Source organism: Salvelinus alpinus, chromosome 15, assembly GCF_045679555.1.
Source record: "Salvelinus alpinus chromosome 15, SLU_Salpinus.1, whole genome shotgun sequence".
NCBI lineage: Eukaryota > Metazoa > Chordata > Actinopteri > Salmoniformes > Salmonidae > Salvelinus > Salvelinus alpinus.
In genome coordinates this window covers 36289222-36312529 of record NC_092100.1, presented here as the reverse complement: position 1 = coordinate 36312529, position 23308 = coordinate 36289222, and the positions used below count along the sequence as shown (strand labels likewise).

Genomic DNA, 23308 nt, shown 5'->3' with positions numbered 1-23308 from the left:
AGAGCCGTGCGTCTTCCGAAACACAACCCAACCAAGCCGCACTGCTTCTTGACACAATGCCCACTTAACCTGGAAGCCAGCCGGACCAATGTGTTGGAGGAAACAGCGTGCACCTGGCGACCATGTCAGCGAGCACTCCGCCTGGCCCGCCACAGGAGTTGTTAGTGTGCGATGGGACAAGGACATCCCTGCCGGCCAAACCCTCCCCTAACCCCGACGACGCTGGGCCAATTGTGCACCGCTCCATGGGTCTCCCGGTCGCGGCCGGCTGCGACAGAGCCTGGACTCGAACCAAGAATCTCTAGTGGCACAGCCAGCTACACACACACACGTCAAAGACCAGGGACTTGGGTGCCTCCCAAACACCTTTTAATATGGCTATTTTAGCTTTTTATACTTGAATCCACAATTGAATACCTTTTAATAGGTATATATACAAAGTATATGGACACCCTACCAAATTAGTGGATTCGGCTATTTCAGCCACACCCGTTGCTGACAGGTGTATAAAATCAAGCACATAGCCATGCAATCTCCATAGACAAACATTGACAGTAGAATGGCCTTACTGAAGAGCTCAGCCACCTTTCCAACAAGTCAGTTTGTCAAATTTCTTCCCTGCTAGAACTCCCCCGTCAACTGTAAGTGCTGTTATTGTGAAGTGGAAACATCTAGGAGGAACTGGGGCTGCTTTTCATGGTTCGGGCTAGTCCCTTAGTTCCAGTGAAGCGAAATATTAATGATACAGCATACAATTAATGACATTCTAGATGATTCTGTGCTTCCAACTTTGTGGCAACAGTTTGGGGAAGGCGAAATATATACATATATGTTTTAAAGGCCCTTTCCTGTTTCAGCATGACAATGCCCCTGTGCACAAAGCGAGGTCCATATATATATTTTTTTGTCGAGATCAGTGTGGAAGAACTTGACTGGCCTGCAAAGAGCCCTGACCTCAACCCCATCGAACACCTTTGAGATGAATTGGAACGCCGACTGCGAGCCAGGCCTAATCGCCCAACACTGCTATTCTCCATTTCTCATAGGGTTGAATGGAAAGCTCAGTCCATCCTGCATCCATTGATTGTTAGTCTATGGCTTAGTCACACTCACACTCTGTTCTGTTTCAGCCTCACTCTGGTGGGAGGAGTCCAGGCCAGGCTGTGATAGAGAACCTCTATATGAAGGCTGTCAATCAATCCATAGGTACTCTATCTATACACCTTCTCAGTTAATCTATAGGTAACATATCTATCTACAGTATACTGAACAAAAATATAAACACAACATGTAAAGTGTTGGTCCCATGTTTCATGAGCTGAAATAAAAGATCCCAGAAATGTTCCATATGCACAAAAATCGTAATTCTCTCAAAATTTGTGCACACATTTGTTTACGTCGCTGTTATTGAACATTTCTCCTTTGCCAAAATAATCCATCCACCTGACAGGTGTGGCATATCAAGAAGCTGATTGAAACAGCATGATCATTACACAGGTGAACCTTGTGCTGTGGACAATAAAAGGCCATTCAAAAATGTGCAGTTTTATCACACAACACAATGCCACAGATGTCAAGGTTTGAGGGAGCGTGCAATTAGCATGCGGACTGCAGGAATGTCCACCAGAGCTGTTGTCAGAGAATTTAATGTTAATTTCTCTACCATAAGCCACCTCCATCATTTTAGAGAATGTGGCAGTATGTCCAACCAACCTCACAACCTTAGACCACGTGTAACCACGCGAGGACAGGACTTCCACATCCAGCTTCTTCCCCTGTGGGATGGAGTGAGATGAGCCACCTGGACAGCTGATAAAACTGAGGGTTTGCACAACCAAAGAATTTCGACAAAACTGTTAGAAACTGTCTAAGGGAAGCTCAACTGCGTGCTCGTCGTCCTCACCAGGGTCTTGACCAGATTGCAGTTCGGCCTCGTAAACAACTTCAGTGGGCAAATGCTCACCTTCGATGGCCACTGGCATGCTGGAGAAGTGTGCTCTTCACGGATGAATCCCGGTTTCAACTGTACTGGGCAGATGGCAGACAGTGTGTATGGCGTCGAGTGGGCATGGGGTTATGGTATGGGCAGGCATAAGCTACGGCCAACAAACACAATTGTATTTTATCTATGGCAGTTTGAATGCACAGAGATACCGTGACGAGATCCTGAGGCCAATTGTCGTGCCATTCATCTGCCGCCATCACCTCATGTTTCAGCATGATAATACAATGCCTCATGTCGCAAGGATCTGTACACAATTCCTGGAAGCTGAAAATGTCCCAGTTCTTCCAAGGCCTGCATACTCACCAGACCCATGTCACCCATTGAGCATGTTTGGGATGTTCTGGACATATGTGTACAACCGCTTGTTCCAGTTTCCGCCAATATCCATCAACTTTGCATAGCAATTGAAGAGGAGTGGGACAACATTCCACAGGCCACAATCAACTGATCAACTCTATGTGAAGGAGATGTGTCGCACTGTATTTGGCAAATGATGGCCACACCAGGTACTGATTCTTTTTTAAGTTGTCTGTGACCAACAGATGCATATCTGTATTCCCAGTCATGTGAAATCCATAAATTAGGGCCTAATGAATATACTTCAATTGACTGATTTCCCTATATGAACTGTAACTCAGTAAAATCTTTGAAATTGTTGCATGTTGTGCTATTTTTGTTCAGTATATATCTCAAGGTATGTATAACCCTGGCCTAATCAATCAATCTGTACCCCTAATCAATCTTCTGGGGATGACAATTTCCTCTCCTCGTCATCACAGAGACTATGCGTGTATTGTTCTGTGTGACCGACACTACTCCCTACCTGCAACGCTGGCCAAACTCCCCGACTAGATCAGAGCACACACGCACACACACCAGCTTCGGCCCTGCCTTCGCTGGCCTGCGATGGGTAATCACACACACAGTCGCACACGCACTCCTGTAGAGCACAACCCTGGAGCACAGGACCTCTGACCCAACACTTCTCTCTCTTCATGGATAAGAAAAACCATGTTAATGACACTTTGGATGGTGTATCAATACCCCTAGTCACTAAAAATATACAGGTGTCCTTCTAATTGCCGGAGAGGAAGGAAACCACTCAGGGATTTCACCACGAGGCCAAACAGTTAAGAGTTTAATGGCTGTGATGGGAGATAACTGAGGGTAGATCAGCAACATTGTACTTACTTCACAATACTAACCTAGTGACAGAGTGAAAAGGAAGCCTGTACAGAATAAAACTATTCCAAAACATGCATCCTGTTTGCAATAAGGCACAAAAGTAAAACTGCAATAAATTTGGCAAAAAAATAACTTTTTGTCCAGAATACAAAGCGTTATGTTTGGTGCAAATCAAACAAGTGAAGACCAAAAGTCGAAATGCCGTTTTTGATCATATCGTTGTCAATAAAACTAAATTTGGAGCTTCAACAGTGTGCAGGCCTTGTTCTGTACTAGTATTCTTTGTTAGCCCAGCACCTATGTTTTTAAGGATGTGCGTATGACTACAAACTTTTCTACAAATCCAACACATCACTGAGTACCACTATTCAAATTTTCAAGCATGGTGGTAGCTGCATCATGTTATGGGTATGCTTGTCATCAGCAAAGATCACCCACACAGACAGCGTTGTGAAGAAGGCGCAGCAGCGCCTCTTCAACCTCAGGAGGCTGAAGAAATTTGGCTTGTCACCAAAAGCACTCACAAACTTCTACAGATGCACAAATCGAGAACATCCTGTCGGGCTGTATCACCGCCTGGTATGGCAACTGCTCCGCCCACAACCGTAAGGCTCTCCAGAGGGTAGTGAGGTCTGCACAACGCATCACTGGGGACAAACTACCTGCCCTCCAGGACACCTACACCACCCGATGTCACAGGAAGGCCATAAAGATCATCAAGGACAACAACCACCCGAGCCACTGCCTGTTCACCCCGCTATCATCCAGAAGGCGAGGTCAGTACAGGTGCATCAAAGCAGGGACCGAGAGACTGAAAAACAGCTTCTATCTCAAGGCCATCAGACTGTTAAACAGCCACCACTAACATAGAGTGGCTGCTGCCAACATACTGACTCAACTCCAGCTCACTTTAATAATGGAAATTGATCAAAAATGTATCACTAGCCACTTTAAACAATGCCACTTAATATAATGTATATGTATATACTGTACTCTATCATCTACTGCATCTTGCCATCTTTATGTAATACATGTATCACTAGCCACTTTAAACTATGCACTTTTATGTTTACATACCCTACATTACTCATCTCATATGTATATACTGTACTCGATACCATCTACTGCGTCTTGCCTATGCCGTTCTCTACCATCACTCATTCATATATCTTTATGTACATATTCTTTATCCCTTTACACTTGTGTGTATAAGGTAGTAGTTGTGGAATTGTTAGGTTAGATTACTCATTGGTTATTACTGCATTGTCGGAACTAGAAGCACAAGCATTTCGCTACACTCGCATTAACATCTGCTAACCATGTGTATGTGACAAATACAATTTGATTTGACTAGAGTTTCTTAGGATAAAAAGAAACGGGATAGAGCTAAGCACAGGCAAAATCCTAGAGGAAAACCTTGTTCAGTCTGCTTTCGACCAGACACTTGGAGACATTCACCTTTCAGCAGGACAATTACCTAAAACACAAGACCAAATATACACCAGAGTTGCTTACCAAGATGACATTGAATGTTCCTGAGTGGCCGAGTTTTGATTTAAAATGGTTTGAAAATATTTACTGTACATGACTGTCTAGCAATGATCAACAACCAACTTGACAGAGCTTGAAGAATTTTTCAAAGAATAATGTGCAAATATTGTACAATCCAGGTGTGCAAAGCTCTTAAGACGTACCCAGAAAGACTCACAGCTGTAATCGCTGCCAAAGGTGATTCTAACATGTATTGACTCAGGGGGTTGAATACTTAACTATTTAAGATGTTTTATTTTTCACATTTTGTGTAGATCATTGACAACAAAATTACAATTAAATCAATTTTAATCCCAATTTGTAACAACAGGTGAGAAAAGTCAAGGGGTGTGAATACTTTCTGAAGGCACTGTAGGTTTAGGCTCTGTCTGTCTCACACACACCTCTCCAGCAGTACAGATCAGTCAACTCTCCACTGACAGTTTTTCTTTAAATGCAAAAAGCCATTTATTGAATGAAATTTGTTAACATTCTGATTGAAATGTTCTGCTACTTTAGTGTGGTGTGACACATGATGTAATATTTACATGTTACTTTATTAAACATCTTTACAATGCTGAGATGAGGTCTGACTTTTCTCCTGTAGTTGTTTGTCCTTTCATTTTCTCAGTAAAGATCAGTCCGTGATGGTTCCTGTGTGTTGATCAGAATTACAGAAAGCCAGCAGAGGGAGTCACTGAACTATATAACACACCTGGGTCAAATACATGGCAGACACTGAAAGTGCGGCTGATTGCAAAACGTAGGGACCACGTCACTATGGTCAAACAATCATAAAATCTGCGGTCTTTATTGAAGTCATGCTACGACCTGGAATGCCACCATTGTCTATCATCTGGAAGAAACTCAACCCACTGACAGCACAGCATTACCTCTCCTCAACAAGCGTTAGCTTCATCCCTCAGAATCGCCTCAGTATTCTGTTCTCTGATTGGCTTAGAGCTAGATGTGCTCAGTTCCATTGGTTCTGATTGGCTAGTGTCAGTTGTTAGGCCTCCCAGTCGTCCTCGTCTTCAGCGGTTGGCTGATGGGGGGCAGGAAGAGGTGGGATTACATCGGACATCCTAGCGAATGCGCTGCCAGAACCAGCTGGGCCCTCCCCAGAGTCCCCACCTCCAGGACCCTTACCAGAGATACCTAGGAAACACACACACCACGATCACCGAGACAGAAATACTTCTACACAATTATCAGAGCCTTTGCGACAGGGGAGATGAGCAAAGGAGGGAGGGACAGGCAGGGAGAGGGATGTTCTCACCTTTCCTTCGCATGGCCAACTTATTGAAGAGATCTGACATGAAGTCTCCTCCACTGGCTGCTGCTACCACTGAGAGAGAGGGAGGGAGAACACAGTAAGAAAGCAATGAAGCAGAGATGATGGATTCCATTTCTATGTCCTTTTTAGTACAGTGGAGAGAGACCAGAGAAGTTACATTACTGTAGCTACATACTACATAAATAGTATAGCTGGTGAACAACTGTAGTAGTTTTCATGACTTGCTCAAACGAACGCAACTGTTAAATGTTAGTGGCCCGGCAGCAAATTAAGTCCCGTCATCATTGCTGGTTCCTCTCACACATATTCTCGCTCCCTCACACGCGCTCACAGCAAATGTCATACAGATAAAAACAGCATGTAGTTAAATCAGTGCTTAATGAAGGTGATGTTTATACATCTAAAGGTCATGAAGCCCTGAGCTGTTCTCTATGACTAGTTAGGTAACCCTGTGGTGTGTCTTTACACACACTAACACTATGTCCCAAATATGCTCTGTAAGTTAAAGAACTGGAGGCAGGTAGCATTGCTCTGTTGGTGTTACATGTTCTCAAAGAGTCACCAGATTCAAGACTGATCTCTCGCTTGTTATTCAAGTGGAGAACCAAGACACTCAACCAACGGCAATCTGTTTATTTTCCTCTCCCTCTATTCTACCTCTCTCTCCCCTCACTCCCCCTATTTTTGTCTTACCTTGTTCCTGTTCCTTCTGTTTCTTCTTTTCCATCTTGCGTTCTTTGATGTTGCGTAGTTTGGCCTTGCCTCCAGCGTTGCGGATGGACTCTAGTAGACTGGCCCGACTGTTTGATTCAACCACCTCGCTGGGAGCCCCCGCTACAGGAGCTGGACGTAAACACACAGTTAGAGAGGAGTGTGTGTGTGTGTGTATACTTACATACAGTGCATTTGGAAAGTATTCAGACCCCTTCCCTTTTTCCACATTTTGTTACGTTACAGACTTATTTTAAAATGTATTAAATTATTTTTTCCCCACTCATCAATCAACACACAATACCCCATAATGAGAAAGCTAAAACTGGTTTTTAGAAATTTTTGCAAATTGATTAAAAACAGAAATAAGTATTCAGACCCTTTGCTTTGAGACTCGAAATTGAGCTCAGGTACATCCTGTTTCCATTGATCATCCATGAGGTGTTTCTACAACTTGAATAGAGTCCATCTGTGGTAAATTCAATTCATTGGACATAATTATATAAGGTCCCACAGTTAACAGTGCATGTCAGAGCAAAAACCAAGCCATGAGGTCAAAGGAATTGTCCGTAGAGCTCAGACAGGATTGTGTCAAGGCACAGATCTGGGGAAGTGTACCAAAACATTTCTGCAGCATTGAAGTCCCCAAGAACACACTTGCCTCCATCATTTCTAAATGGAAGTAGTTTGGAACCACCAAGAGTCTTCCTAGAGCTGGCCACCCGGCCAAACTGAGCAATCCCTGACCAAGAAGGGCCTTGGTCAGGGAGGTGACCAAGAACCCGATGGTCACTCTGACAGAGATCCAGAGTTCCTGTGGAGATGGGAAAACCTTCCAGAAGGACAACCATCTCTGCAGCACTCCACCAATCAGGCCTTTATGATTGAGTGGCCAGACAGAAGCTACTCCTCAGTAAAAGGCACATGACAGCCCCCTTGGAGTTTGCAAAAAGGCCCCTAAAGGACTCTGACAATGAGAAACAAGATTATCTGGTCTGATGAAACCAAGTTAAACTCTTTGGCCTGAATGCTAAGCGTCACGTCTGGAGGAAACCTGTCACCATCCCTACAGTGAAGCATGGTGGTGGCAGCATCATGCTGTGGGGATGTTTTTCAGTGGCAGGGACTGGGAGACTATTCAGGATCGAGGGAAAGATGAACGGAGCAAAGTACAGACAGACCCTTGATGAAAAACCTGCTCCAGAGTGCTCAGTACCTCAGATTTGGGCGGAGGTTCACCTTCCAACAGGACAACGATACTAAGCACACAGCCAAGACAACGCAGGAGTGGCTTGGGGATAAGTCTCTGAATGTCCTTGAGTGGCCCAGCCAGAGCCCAGACTTGAACCCGATCGAACATCTCTGGAGAGACCTGAATATAGCTGTGCAGCAACGCTCCCCTTCCAACCTGATAGAGCTTGAGAGGATCTGCAGAGAAGAATGAATGAAACTCCCCAAATACAGGTGAGCCAAGCTTGTAGCGTCATATCCAAGAAGACTTGAGGCTGTAATCACTGCCAAAGGTGCTTCAACAAAGTACTGAGTAAAGGTTCTGAATACTTATGTAAATGTAATATTTCTGTTTTTCTTTTTTTTATACATTTGCAAAAATGTCTAAAAACCTGTTTTTACTTTGTCATTATAGGGTATTGTGTGTAGATTGATGAAGAATATATATTTTTTATACGTTTTCAAATAAGGCTGTAACGTAACAAAATGCGGAAAAGTGAAGGGGTCTGAATACTTTCCGAATGCACTGTATGTAGTGTGTGCGTGTGGTACCTGTGCTCCGAGTGCGGTTGGGGTCGGCAGGGCTGTCTGCAGGTGGAGGTGGGGGAGGAGGTGGAGGAGGGGGGAGACCAGGGGGAGGGGCGGGGGTGTGTGTGGGCTCTGGTGGGGGAGGAGGGGGAGGAGGCGGGACTGCAACTTGGAACTGAGAACCTGTAACACAAACAAACAACAACCAATAGAAACAGTTCCGTCAGTTGACATGACCGATTTCCAGGGAAACTTCTGTATAATCCAGAAACAGCATGTGTACCAGACATGTCCTCCCCAGTGAAGGTCGGTAGTTCAGGGAAGGTGTGTGTGGGTCCAGAGGGTGCGATGCCTGGCCCCAGGTCTTGGCTGTAGGACAAGTCGTCAGCAATGCCTGGCAGGTCTGGTAGGTAGGAGGGGACGTCTATCTCTGGGACCTGACCCAGGTCTGGAACATAGAAGTAGCTCTCTGCTGTCTACAGGGGGACAGATGGAGAGGGAATGAGAGAAGAAGGGAGAGAGAAAGTGTTCTAATCATAAGGTACACTTTAACCTGTTAGCAAGCCCCTTTCAAATAATCTTTCAGGCCTCCAGTTCTTTAGTGAACACATGTAAGGGAGTGTGTGTGTACGATGTGTGTGTACCTGTCTCTCCAGCTGTTCTCTCTTGGTTATGGATAGCGGAGCGTCAAATGGTTTCTCTTCCTTCTCTGTCTCCAGGGTGGTGTGTGTTTTAGTCACCGCCCCCGCCAGAGGGTCCAGGAACACATACTTCTTATACCTAAACACATACACAAACAGTTAGAGGAGTGTGTGTGTGTGTGTGTGTGTGTGTGTGTGTGTGTGTGTGTGTGTGTACTAACAAGTTCTCTGTAGTATTAAACAGCAGCAGGGAGCTGACAGAGGAGATGTTTCGAGGCAGACCGCCCAGCCCCTCCTCGGTCTCATCCTCCGAACGCTTCTTACTGCTCACACACACCGGGTAATAACACAACTTCTCCTAGAGGGGGATATAGAGACAGGGGGTGTAAAACAAGAGAAGACTGATATTAAATGAGTCTGATAAGAACCTACTTTTCTTTAAAAAACACAAATGGCCACCAGACATAAACATGCATTAGCTTTGCTTTCCACCTCTGTTTTGAACAAAGAAATTTTTGTATTTATTATTTCACCTTTATTTAACCAGGTAGGCTAGTTGAGAACAAGTTCTCATTTACAACTGCGACCTGGCCAAGATAAAGCAAAGCAGTGCGACACAAACAACAGAGTTACACATGGAATAAACAAACATACAGTCAATAACACAATAGAAAAAAATCTAAATAAAATAATAATATTAAATAAAAAACTAATAAAAAAATAGTTACAGCAGTAGCTTTTGATAGAGACAGCCTTGCAGGCAAAAGAGAGAGATACAGAATCAGACGGATTCAAATACCCTGTCGTTTGGTCTGCACACAACCAGACTCCAAAACACATGAATAACTCCCACTCTTTCCTTTTTCGTCATCAGCATCTGTCTATTTCTCTCTCCCTCACTCGCTCTCTCTCTCCGCAGCGCACGAGGTTTCATAAATAATACATCTCTGAGCCAGGGAAGCACACAGGAAATATTGTTTTCCACATCTTTCTCTCTCTCTCTCACACAGCACAAAATACTACTGTTCCTGGAAGTTTTCGATTCCGGCAGCGAGGGAGATCTCAGGGTTGTTCACTATCAATAACGCACAACTTCACTGCTGAGCTAAGGTGCAAACACACACAACTGTGGTGTAAAGTAACTAAGTAAAAATACCCTGACACCCAAAAGTACTCAATATATTTCAAATGCTCAGGCAGGACAGTAATAGGGTCCAATTCATACACCTGTCAATATAACATGTTGTCATCCCTACTGCCTCTGATCTGGTGGACTCACTAAACACAAATACTGTACTGCATTTGTAAATTATGTCTGAGTGTTTTAGTGGGTCCCTGGCTGTCCGTAAATTAAAAAAAACAAGAAAACATTGTGCCTTCTGGTTTGCCTAATATAAGGAATTTCATGTGTAGAATTTATTTTTACTTAAGTATGACAATTGAGTACTTTTTCCACCACTCTACTTAAGTACATTTTTAACCAGATACTTTAAAACTTTTACTCTAGAAGTATTTTACTGGGTGACTTTCACTTAAGTCATTTTCTACTTAAGGTATCTTTACTTTTACTCAAGTATGACAATTGAGTACTTTTCCCACCACTACACGCACACAGTAGTTTCCTGAGGGTAGTTTTAGTCAGGGCTTCTCATGTCATGTCCCCAGGTCAGAACAGGTCTGTCCTCAGGCAGGTCAAGTCAGGTCAAAGCCTAACTAGCGGTAGGTCTCTCCCAGCCAGGTCAAAACCCATCACCTCAGCCCCCAGGTTTGTCTATGCAGCTGTTAAATACCTGTGGACTCAGCTGTACGGCTGAGTGGAGCAGAATGTATACTACCGTTCAAAAGCTTGGGGTCACTTAGAAATGTCCTTGTTTTTTAAATAAAAGCCAATTTTTTGTCCATTAAAATAACATAAAATTGATCAGAAATACAGTGTAGACATTGTTAATGTTGTAAATTACTATTGTAGCTGGAAACGGCTGATTTTGTATGGAATATCTACAGTGGCGTACAGAGGCCCATTATCAGCAACCATCACTCATGTGTTCCAATGGCAAATTGTGTTAGCTAATCTAAGTTTATCATTTTAAAAGGCTAATTGATCATTAGAAAACCCTTTTGCTATTATGTTAGCACAGCTGAAAACTGTAGTGCTGATTAAAGAAGCAATAAAACTGGCCTTCTTTAGACTAGTTGAGTATCTGGAGCATCAGCATTTGTGGGTTCGATTACAGGCTCAAAATGGCTAGAAACAAATAACTTTCTTTTGAAACTATTCTATTCTTGTTCTGAGAAATGAAGGCTATTCCATGCGAGAAATTGCCAAGAAATTGAAGATCTCGTACAACGCTGTGTACGTACTACTACCTTCACAGAAAAGCGCAAACTGGCTCTAACCAGAATAGAAAGAGGAGTGTGAGGCCCCGGTGCCTCACAAGTCCTCAACTGGCAGCTTCATTAAATAGTACCCGCAAAACACCAGTCTCAACGTCAACAGTGAATAGGCGACTGCGGGATGCTAGCCTTCTAGGCAGAGTTCCTCTGTCCAGTGTCTGTGTTCTTTTGCCTATCTTAATCTTTTATTGGCCAATCTGAGATATGGCTTTTTCTTTGCAACTCTGCCTAGATAATGGGCCTCTGTACGCCTATGTAGATATTCCATAAAAAATATCCAGCTACAACAGTTATTTACAACACTAACAATGTCTACACTGTATTTCTGATCAATTTAATGTTATTTTAATGGACAAATAAAATAGCTTTTCTTTCAAAAACAAGGACATTTCTAAGTGACCCCAAACTAGTAGTGTATCTTGTGAGTGAAAGCCAAAAAGGCATGGTCATATTTAATTTATCTAAACAGTTAGGCCTATACTGCTTTCAAGCTGTGCATTTAAACTATACATATATCAGCTGTAATGGGCAGCTTTAGCTGCGGAGGAGACAGTGCTTTCTGTGTCCAAAGTCCAGCAATCTGTATGCTTATAAGAAATCCCACTATGCCCTCAGACGAACCATCAAACAAGCAAAGCGTCAATACAGGATTAAGATTGAATCCTACTACACCAGCTCTGATGCTCGTCGGATTTAGCAGGGCATGAAAACTATTATGGACTACAAAGGGAAAGCCAGACGCAAGCTGCCCAGTGACGTGAGCCTACCAGATGAGCAAAACGCCTTTTAAGCTCGCTTCGAGGCAAGCAACACTGAAGCATGCACGAGAGCACCAGCTGTTCTGGATGACTGTGTGATAACACTCTCGGTAGCCGATGTGAGCAAGACCTTTAAACAGGTCAACATTCACAAAGCCGTGGGGCCAGACGGATTACCAGGACGTGTACTAAAAGCATGTGCGGACCAACTGGCAAGTGTCTTCACTGACATTTTCAACCTTTCCCTGACCGAGTCTGTAATACCTATATGTTTCAAGCAGACCACCATAGTCCGTGTGCCCAAGGAAGCGAAGGTAACCTGCCTAAATGATTACTGCCCCGTAGCACTCGCGTCAGTAGCCATGAAGTGCTTTGAAAGGCTGGTCAAGACTCACATCAACAGCATCCTCCCGGATACCCTAGACCAGGTATTCCCAAACTAGGTGCAATGCCATCGGGGGTACGCCAATGATGAAAATTACAGGCCTCTCTCATCTTTTTAAGTGGGAGAACTTGCACAATTGGTGGCTGACTAAATAGTTTTTTGCCCCACTGTATGTGAGAATGCTGTTCATTGACTACAGCTCAGCGTTCAACACCATAGTGCCCACAAAGCTCATCACTAAGCTAAGCACCCTGGGACTAAACACCTCCCTCTGCAACTGGATCCTGGCCTTCCTGACAGACCGCCCCCAGGTGGTAAGGGTAGGCAACAAGACGTCTGCCACACTGATCCTCAACACTGGGGCCCCTCAGGGGTGGGTACTTAGTCCCCTCCTGTACTCCCTGTTCACCCACGACTGCGTGGCCAAACACGATTCCAACACCATCATTGTGGACTACAGGAAAAGGCGGGCCGAACAAGCCCCCATTAACATCGACGGGGCTGTAGTGGAGCAGGTCGAGAGTTAAGTTCCTTGGTGTTCACATCACCAACGAACTATCATGGTCCAAACACACCAAGACAGTTGTGAAGAGGGCACGACGACACCTTTTCCCCCTCAGGAGAAAGTTCTACAGCTGCACCATCGAGAGCATCCTGACCGGTTGCATCACCGCCTGTTATGGCAACCAACTGCTCGGCATCTGACCGTAAGGTGATACAGAGGGTAGTGCATACCCTCTGTATCATGGGGCCAAGCTTCCTGCCGTCCAGGACTTGTATACTAGGCGGTGTCAGAGGAAAGCCAATAAATTTATCAGAGACTCCAGCCACCCTAGTCATAGACTGTTTTCTCTGCTACCGCACGGCAAGCGGTACCGGAGCACCAAGTCTAGGACCAAAAGGCTCCTTAACAGCTTCTACCCCCAAGCCATAACTGCTGAACAATTAATCAAATGGCCACCGGACTATTTACATTAACATTTGTTTTGTACACTTTTGCTACTCGCTGTTTATTACCTAAGCATAGTCACTTCATCCCTACCTACATGTACAAATTACCTCAACTAACCTGTACACCCGCACACTGATTCGGTATCGGTGCCCCCTGTATATAGCCTCATTATTGTTATTTTATTGTGTTACTTTTTATTATTTTTTAGCTTTAGTTTATTTGGTCAATATTTTCTTAACTCTTCTTGAACTGCACTGTTGGTTAAGGGCTTGTAAGTAAGTATTTCACAGTAAGGTCTACACTTGCTGTATTCGGGGAGCATGTGACAAACAAAGTTTGATTTGACCTCTTTGTACTGCAATGTTTTGCAGATGATCAAATAAAGTATTGTATATTTATGTGTTTGTGTGTGTTACCTGCAGGGCCTTGTCATCAAGGGGTTGTAGTTTGGCCTGTATGTGGTATCGGGGGCGTGTTTGGGAGGCGGGGTCTGTGGCTCCACTGAAGATGGAGGAGTAATCCTGGAGACGATCTGGAGCTGGATACTTAGCACTGGAGAACACCTACACATTGTCACACACACACATACACCCATCAAAATCTCGTAGTACTCGAAAGTATTGTAAGTAATCTGTTTTGCAGATATCTGCAACTCTGTGTGTGAAGAGTGTTACCTTGGTGGCCTTCTTGCTGCCTTTGATCTTGTCGACGCGGGCCTGGGCCAGCCTGATCCGATCTGTCACACTCTGCAGCTGACAGCGATTCCGCTCTACACTCTCAGACACCCTACACACACACACACCAGGGGAAACTCAAAGTGTAAATGCGTGGGTGTGTGTGCGTTCTGCTGATAAAGTTTTTTTTTTGTGTGATCAAATGTTTATTCAGCAAACAAGAATAAATACAGTACCAGTCAAAGGTTTGGACACACATACTCATTAAAGGGTTTTTCTTTATTTTTACTATTTTCTACATTGTAGAATAATAGTGAAGACATCAAAACTATGACATAACACATATGGAATCATGTAGTAACCAAAAATGTTTTTGCAGCAGTTAGGCCAACAAGAAGAATGCGCAATGAAGTACAGAGACATCATATCAAAGTAAAACAAAAGGAGATGCAGGAATATTTTCTGACAACAGAGTGGATAAGTTCAAAGCTACTTCATCCCAGAATACAGATACCAGAGAGCATTCCCAAACCATGTGTATAAAGGTACCAGGTTCATTAAGAGGGCACAATGTACAGGAATCATTGCTGATGAAGTATGTGTGTGTGTGTGTGTGTGTGACTGTCATTCCAATCAAAATCAACTCAAATGTACTTATCACATGTGCCGAATACAACAACAGGTGTAGGTAGACCTTACCTTGACATTCTTAATTACAAGCCCTTAACCAACAATGCAGTTAAGAAAATATTACGAAATAAACTAAAGTAAAAAAAGTAACACAATAACGAGGCTATCTTCAAGGGGTACCGGAACAGAGTCAATGTGCGGGGGTACAGGTTAGTCGAGGTAATATGTACATGTAGGTAGGGGTAAAGTGACTATGCATAGATAGATGCTAAACAGCAAGTAACAGCAGTGTGTAAAAAAAAAAAATGCAAATAGTCCAGGTATCATTTTTTAAATTAATTGTTCAGCAATCTTATGGATTGGGTGGGAGTAGAAGCTGTTAAGGAGCCTTTTGGACCTAGATTTGGCATTCTGGTACCGCTTGCCGTGTGGTAGCAGAGAGAACAGTCTATGACTAGGGTGGCTGGAGTTTTTGACAATTTTTTGGGCCTTCCTTTGACCCCGCCTAGTATAGAGGTCCTGGATGGCAGGAAGCTTGGCCCCAGTGATGTACTGGGCCATACGCACTACCCTCTGTATCGCCTTACGGTCGAATGCCGGGCAGTTGCCATACCAGGCGGTGATGCAACCGGTCAGGATGCTCTCGATGGTGCAGCTGTAGAAGCTTTTGAGGATTTGGGGACCCATGCCAAATCTTTTCAGTTTCCCAATTGGGAATAGGCATTGTCGTCCCCTCTTCACAACTGTCTTGGTGTGTTTGGACCATTCTAGTTTGTTAGTGATGTGGACACCAAGGAACTTGAAGGTCTCGACCCGCTCTACTATAACCCTGTCGATGTGAATGGGGGTGTGTTCTTCTATTCTTTTCCCGATCAGCTTCTTTGTCTTGCGCACGTTGAGGGAGAGGTTGTTGTCCTGGCACTATACTGCCAGGTCTCTGACCTCCTCCCGATAGTCTGTCTCATCATTGTCGGTGATCAGGCCTACCACCGTTGTGTCGTCAGCAAACTTAGTGATGGTGTTGGAGTCGTGCTTGGCCACGCAGTGGTGAGTGAATGAGAACAGGAGGGGACTAAACACGCACCTCTGAGGTGCTCCCTTTTGAGGATCAGCGTGGCAGATGTGTTGTTGCCTACCTTACCACCTGGGGGTGGCCAGTCAGTAAGTCCAGGATCCAGTTGCAGAGGGAGGTGTTCAGTCCCAGGGTTCTTAGCTGAGTGATGAGCTTTGTGGGCACATGGTGTTGAACGCTGAGCTGTAGTCAATGAACAGCATTCTCACATATGTTCCTTTTGTCCAGGTGGGAAAGGGCAATGTGGAATGCAATTGAGATTGCGTCATCTGTGGATCTGTTGGGGCGGTATGCAAATTGGAGTGGGCCCAGGGTTTCTGTGATGATGGTGTTGATGTGAGCTATGACCAGCCTTTCAAAGCCCTTCATGGATACAGATGTGAGTGCTACGGGGCGGTAGTCATTTAGGCAGGTTACCTTGGCGTAATTGGTCAGGGAGAAGTTGAAAATGTCAGTGAAGGCACTTGTCTGTTGTAACATAGAAACTTAAATTAGAAGGAAGGATGTTTTTAATACTTTATACATTTGCATCACAAACTATTTTTGAGAAAATCATGAAAGTGGCCATTTTAGCCCTTTTTAGATTGATACATGCCTTCTGTTAGACCCTATCATCTGTGAACTGTACATACTACAGACAACATCTGTCATTATACTCCTTATAGTGAGTTCTAAAATAGAGTATCTTAATTCTGAAAAAAACATTTTAACATTAATTTATTCTACACGAAAAAAAAAATATTTGTTGATGTTGTTCATTTTAAGACATACTCTTCAAGTACATACTATTTCCAGAGTGGGCTCTCTGCTAATTCTGATGTTCAATTTCATGAGCACCACCAACACATTGAATGGTAAATGGATTCAAAGTGAACTCCCTCTGCTGATGATTTACTGAATGTGCAATCCTAAAGGAGGGCTGTGATTGGTTGATGACCTATAATGTACAGTGGTTGCTCAACTAAAAGTTTTGCGATTATGCTGCGGGACTTAGGAGGTTATTTGTGGTTTAGTACGGTACCCTGCGTCACTACTTCATTGCTCCAGACCAGCGCAAGGGGGAGTTAGAGCATGGATTTTGCTATTGGGTCCTAAGGCGCTATTGTGTCTCTAACTGACAATGAATGGGCAGTATAAGCCAAAATAGAAACTGATAATTGTGCACGACTTCAGTATTACTTACTAAAACTGTTGTTACACTAAGGTTTTTATTCTAAGAGGAACTTAAGACTACAATTAGTGTGTGGAAATGTTAGGATTATTTTGCTATAACTGTGGTACTGTAGCCTACTCCCGACCTGTCACGTTGTACAGTGTCTGAGTGGCGCAGCGGTCTAAGACACTGTATCGCAGTGAAAACTGCGTTGCTACAGATGCTGGTTCAATACCCGTGCCGGCCGCAACAGGGAGGCGACTGTAGGCTTTTGGTTTCTCTCCCTCTAAAAACAGAAATAAATAATTCTAAATAACAAACTGGCTTTATTTACAAATTAGTAACAATGTCTCACCAATGTCTCACAAATTACTAACAACGTCTCAAGCAAACTTGTTGAGGTCACCGAGAAAGTCTGGACATGGCCTGCTCTCCCTTATGTAAGGAATTAGGCACTTCAACATGTTTACTACAGTATGTACTGTAGGCTGTTTACGTGTCAGACTTCACAGTAGCCTAAAACAAATGCAGGTGGCTTCTATCTTCAAAATGCTTTAAAATGCTTTATTATACAAATGTTTAAAGTGCGTGTGGGCAACCTCATGCAACCGCAAAATGTTGGATAAAGCATACAGTGTACAGTACTGTATTTCTTCATCAGTATCTTTATGCTTTCATTAATAAAATAATGATAAAAATACTCTTTCAAACACAATAGCAGGGCTATTAGCAGGACAATAAAATCTTGCCTAGGAGGGTAGGGGGAGAATTGTATCGTAAAATGACTTTCTTAGTTAGGTTGGCTGTATCACAACCGGCCGTGAATGGTTGCAATTTCAATTCAATCCACCAGAAAAGACAGAACAAATAATACAACAAATATTGTGGTCAAACTCAAATATACTAATTGATTAAAACTTAAACTTTATCAATTGGAACTTTGAACATGTGGAAGGGGGAAAAAGTAATTATTATTATTAACCCTGTTTTTCACAAGCGTAGCAGGCTGTGAATTCTGCAAACGTTTCTAGGATGGGCTATTAGCAGGACAATATAAACTCAGCAAAAAAAGAAACATCCCCTTTTCAGGACCCTGTCTTTCAAAGATAATTCGTAAAAATCCAAATAACTTCACAGATCTTCATTGTAAAGGGTTTAAACACCGTTTCCCATGCTTGTTCAATGAACCATAAACAATTAATGGACATGCACCTGTGGAACGGTCATTAAGACACTAACAGCTTACAGACGGTAGGCAATTAAGGTCACAGTTAGGAGAACTTAGGACACTAAGGAGGCCTTTCTACTGACTCTGAAATACACCAAAAGAAAGCTACCCAGGGTCCCTGCTCATCTGCATGAACGTGCCTTAGGCATGCTGCAAGGAGGCATGAGGACTGCAGATGTGGCCAGGCCAATAAATTGCAATGTCCGTACAGTGAGACGCCTAAGACAGCGCTACAGGGAGACAGGACAGACAGCTGATTGTCCTCGCAGTGGCAGACCACGTGTAACAACACCTGCACAGGATCGGTACATCTGAACATCACACCTACAGGACAGGTACAGGATGGCAACAACAACTGCCCGAGTTACACCAGGAATGCACAATCCCTCCATCAGTGCTCAGACTGTCCGCAATAGGCTGAGAGGCTGGACTGAGGGCTTGTAGGCCTGTTGTAAGGCAGGTCCTCACTAGACATCACCGGCAACAACGTCGCCTATGAGCACAAACCCAACATCGCTGGACCAGACAGGACTGGCAAAAAGAGCGCTTCACTGACGAGTCGCGGTTTTGTCTCACCAGGGTTGGTAGGATTTGCATTTATCGTTGAAGGAATGAGCGTTACACCAAGGCCTGTACTCTGGAAAGGGATCCATTTGAAGGTGGAGGGTCCGTCATGGTCTGGGCGGTGTGTCACAGCATCATCGGACTGAGCTTGTTGTCATTGCAGGCAATCTCAACGTTATGCGTTACAGGGAAAACATCCTCCTCCCTCATGTGGTACCCTTCCTGCAGGCTCATCCTGACATGACCCTCCAGCATGACAATGCCACCAGCCATACTGCTCGTTCTGTGCGTGATTTCCTGCAAGACAGGAATGTCAGTGTTCTGTCATGGCCAGCGAAGAGCCCAGATCTCAATCCCATTGAGCATGTCTGGAACCTGTTGGATCGGAGGGTGAGGACATGGGCCATTCCCCCCAGAAATGTCCGGGAAATTGCAGGTGCCTTGGTGGAAGAGTGAGGTAACATCTCACAGCAAGAACTGGCAAATCTGATGCAGTCCATAAGGAGGAGATGCAATGCAGTACTTAATGCAGCTGGTGGCCACACCAGATACTGACTGTTACTTTTTGACCCCCCCCCCCTTTGTTCAGGGACACATTATTCAATTTCTGTTAGTCACATGTCTGTGGAACTTATATCTCAGTTGTTGCATCTTGTTATGGTCATACAAATATTTACACATGTTAAGTTTGCTGAAAATAAAGGCAGTTGACAGTGAGAGGACGTTTCTTTTTTTGCTGAGTTTATATAGCCTACCAGCTGTGGTCAACAATTTCAGCATCATTTCGCGCTGCTCTGAAACAAGCATGGAGAAACGAAAATGTTCAATTATATTCCATGATATTCTTAAGATATATGTGTTGACTGAATATAAGCAAGGCATGTCTGCTAAATAATCAATTTGAAGGCACAGTCATATAGCCTCGGCACCTACATAAAGCTGAGACTCACTCATTCATGGCTTTGGATCAAAATAAATAAGTACCAACATTCTTTCTGATAGTCTTTAATAAAGAAATGTTTTGGTTATCCTGACCTGGACACCATGTACAGTATTATAATAGCTCATTATGGGCTATTAGCAGGACAATGTACGCTTACCAACACCTCTCTGTAATTTGATACTTTGTGCAAGGCAATTGACCAGCATTAAAAACTTTGTGGATGTGGCCTCCCGAGTGGCGCAGCGGTCTAAGACACTGCATCGCAGTGCAAACTGCGTTGCTACAGATGCTGGTTGGATACCCGTGCCGGCCGCCATCGGGAGACCCTTGAGGCGGCTTTTGGTTCCTCTCCAAAAACAGAAATAAATACATTCTGAATAACAAACTTGCTTTATTTACAAATTAGTGAGAATGTCTCACCCCATGTCCAAGATTGGCCTTTTTCTATCTCACTCTAGGTGACAAAATCATCTCCAAAATATTGTTATTTTTTAATTAACCTCTTGACACTACAGGGGGTGCTGTTTCAACTTGGACATTTATCGTTCCCAAATTAAACTGCCTCGTACTCAATTCTTGCTCGTACAATATGCATATTATTATTACTATTGGATAGAAAACAATCTCTAGTTTCTAAAACCGTTTGAATTATGTCTGTGGGTGAACCAGAACTCTTTCTGCAGCAAAATCCATGACAGGAACTGCGAAGGTCTGAAAACGAGGCTCTATTCTCAGATCAGTTTAAAGCTCTGTATGTGTCCTATGGGTCGACATGAACTGCACCCGCCTTCCCCTGGATGTCAGTAACCAATGAGAAGTGGAATGGAGTGTCTACGTAGTTCTCAGAGCTTATAAAAGGCCAAGGAACGAAGTGCGCTCTCTTTTCAACGCTCGTCATTGCACAAAGCAAGACCTCAAGATGGCATTTAGAAACGCTCAGTTATCGGCCTTAGCTATATCCGTCTGTAATTTAATTCGATATAGGTGTTAGAAACATCATAACGAAGTTATTTTAAACCGAGTTATATCAGTTTATGCGAGTATATTGCTATTTTCGGAATTTCCTTAGTATTGCGTTTTGGGGATTTGGGAATGTTGTGGCCACATAGCTATTGTTAGCTGCTAATTCCGAAGTTGAAGACGACGTTTTACAACCAAGCAACGATTATTTTGGACAAAGGACTCCTTGCCCAAGATTCTGATGGAAGCTCGTCCAAAAGTAAGAACTATTTATGATGTTATTCCGTATTATGTGGAAAAATGTAAACGCATTTGTCCGCCGTTATTGCGGCACTAGTCTGGCTGTAACGCACACTGTATGTCTAGTAACGTTAATTTTAAAAATCTAACTCAGCGGTTTAGTAACTAATGCATCTTTCATTTGCTGTCCAACCTGTATTTTTTTGTCAATCTAATCGATAAATAATCGTAAACTTATGTGCCTTTCCAAGATGGCGCCGGCCAGAATGCATGACCTGTTGCCACTCATCACATTGTATAACCACGATTTGTGCTGCTAAATATGCACATTTTCGAACAAAACCTATATGCATTGTGTAATATGATGTTACAGGACTGTCATCTGACGAAGTATATCAAGGTTAGTCAAAAATTATATATCTTTTGCTGTATTGTTACGATCGCTAACCTGTGCTGCTGGTAAATTGCTTGTGTTTCTGGCTATTGTGCTAAGCTAATATAATGCTATATTGTGTTTTCGCTGTAAAACACTTAAAAAATCAGACATATTGGCTGGATTCACAAGATGTTGGGCTTTCATTTGCTGTACGCTGTGTATTTTTCAGAAATGTTTTAAGATGAGTAATTAGGTATTTGACGTTGGTCTCTGTAATTATTCTGGCAGCTTCGGCACTATTTCAGATTGCAGCTGCAATGTAGAACTGTGATTTATACCTGAAATATGCAAATTTTTCTAAAAAAACATATGCTATACAATAAATATGTTATCAGACTGTCATCTTATGAAGTTGTTTCTTGGTTAGTGGCTATTTATATCTTTATTTGGTCGAATTAGTGAGGGCTACTGATGGAGTAAAAAACTGGTGGAGTAAAAAAAGGTGTCTTTTGCTAACGTGGTTAGCTAATAGATTTACATATTGTGTCTTCCCTGTAAAACATTTTAAAAATCAGAAATGATGGCTGGATTCACAAGATGTGTATCTTTCATCTGGTGTCTTGGACTTGTGATTTAATGATATTTAGATGCTAGTATTTACTTGTGACGCTATGCTAGGCTATGCTAGTCAGCTTTTTTACTGTGGGGGGTGCTCCCGGATCCGGGTTTGGGAGGAATTAGAGGTTAAACAAAGTGATTATTATTATTATTACTATTAATTAATTTAGAATTTTATAAAAGCCCCTCAGATATTCTCACAGATCAGATTTGTCGTAATGAAATATGCCCCTTAAATATTAATTTAGAATCCTCCAATCCTCTAAATGTAATTATTGGTGGAGTGTCACGTCATTGAAAAAATATATTTTTAAATATACTGTAGGCCTACCGTAGGCGACATGACTCTCACTAGTGTTGAGTAATGTGCTGTTAAAAGTGGTGTAGGTCTTATTTATTTTAAAAGTATATAGAAGTTAGAATGCTATGCTCTTACTACTGTAGCCTACTCCCGACCCTCACGTTGGACAGCGCCATATTTTCCGTTCAAACCTAACGGAAACCCTGAGGGTTTAGTTTTTTGTTTTTCTTGGAAATAGAAACACCATAATATTAATCAAATTAATTAAGCAACATTTCTTAAAATCAATCCCATATATGATGTTCTTACAAAAAAATCTTTAAAATTCTCTAGTACAGCCACTATTGAAGGCTATCAAATGCTTCTCAAAGATGCCCTCTGGTGGTCAAACTAGCACTAACTAGCATTAATGGCAACACTGGCTGACAATTAAATAACGTGCCATTGAACTCTGTGGCAGCCCGCAAGATGTGCTGCAGTATGACGCAACTTTTAATGGAGGAACCACTGTTCATTTCTATGTATAAGATGGGTCATATCATTATAAGTACCAGAGAGCCCACTATGGAAATGTGATGTGTTTGAAGAGTATATTGTTCCAAGCAATATGTCTAAAAATAAGCAAAATCAAAAAGGGTTGAGATATTCATATTCGTATTTTTTATGTTGAATAACTCAATGTAAGAAAACATTTCAGAATCTAGACATAATTCATATTTGAAAGCGCATTGTATAATGACACCAATATATTGTCTTTATCGTGTAGGGTTCACAGATCTCACAGGAGGCATGTGTAGGTCTAAAAAAGTGCCTAAAACAGCCACAAATGTAAAAATCATGTTGAACATCCTTCCTGCCAATGACGTTTCTGTGTGAGAATTCCCAGAACAATCTGATACCAAAATATTTTCCACTCCCGCATGGAATAAATCA

At 42.9% G+C, this 23308-nt stretch overlaps 1 protein-coding gene across 2 annotated transcripts in view; it reads right to left on the bottom strand.

Annotated features, from left to right (window-relative positions):
* Positions 1-4953: 4953 nt before the first annotated feature.
* The window catches only part of LOC139540000 (WASH complex subunit 1-like), a 29724-nt gene continuing 11369 nt past the window's right edge, over positions 4954-23308 (bottom strand). For both annotated transcript variants that reach the window (XM_071343487.1, XM_071343488.1), the window contains exons 3-11: positions 14291-14402; positions 14033-14179; positions 9349-9485; positions 9131-9266; positions 8770-8962; positions 8511-8669; positions 6711-6860; positions 6000-6068; positions 4954-5878 (exon numbers count right to left, since the gene is read on the bottom strand). In XM_071343487.1, coding sequence (XP_071199588.1) covers positions 5730-5878; positions 6000-6068; positions 6711-6860; positions 8511-8669; positions 8770-8962; positions 9131-9266; positions 9349-9485; positions 14033-14179; positions 14291-14402 — 1252 coding nt within the window. In that variant the 3' untranslated portion in view covers positions 4954-5729. The remainder of the gene's footprint in view (positions 5879-5999; positions 6069-6710; positions 6861-8510; positions 8670-8769; positions 8963-9130; positions 9267-9348; positions 9486-14032; positions 14180-14290; positions 14403-23308) is intronic.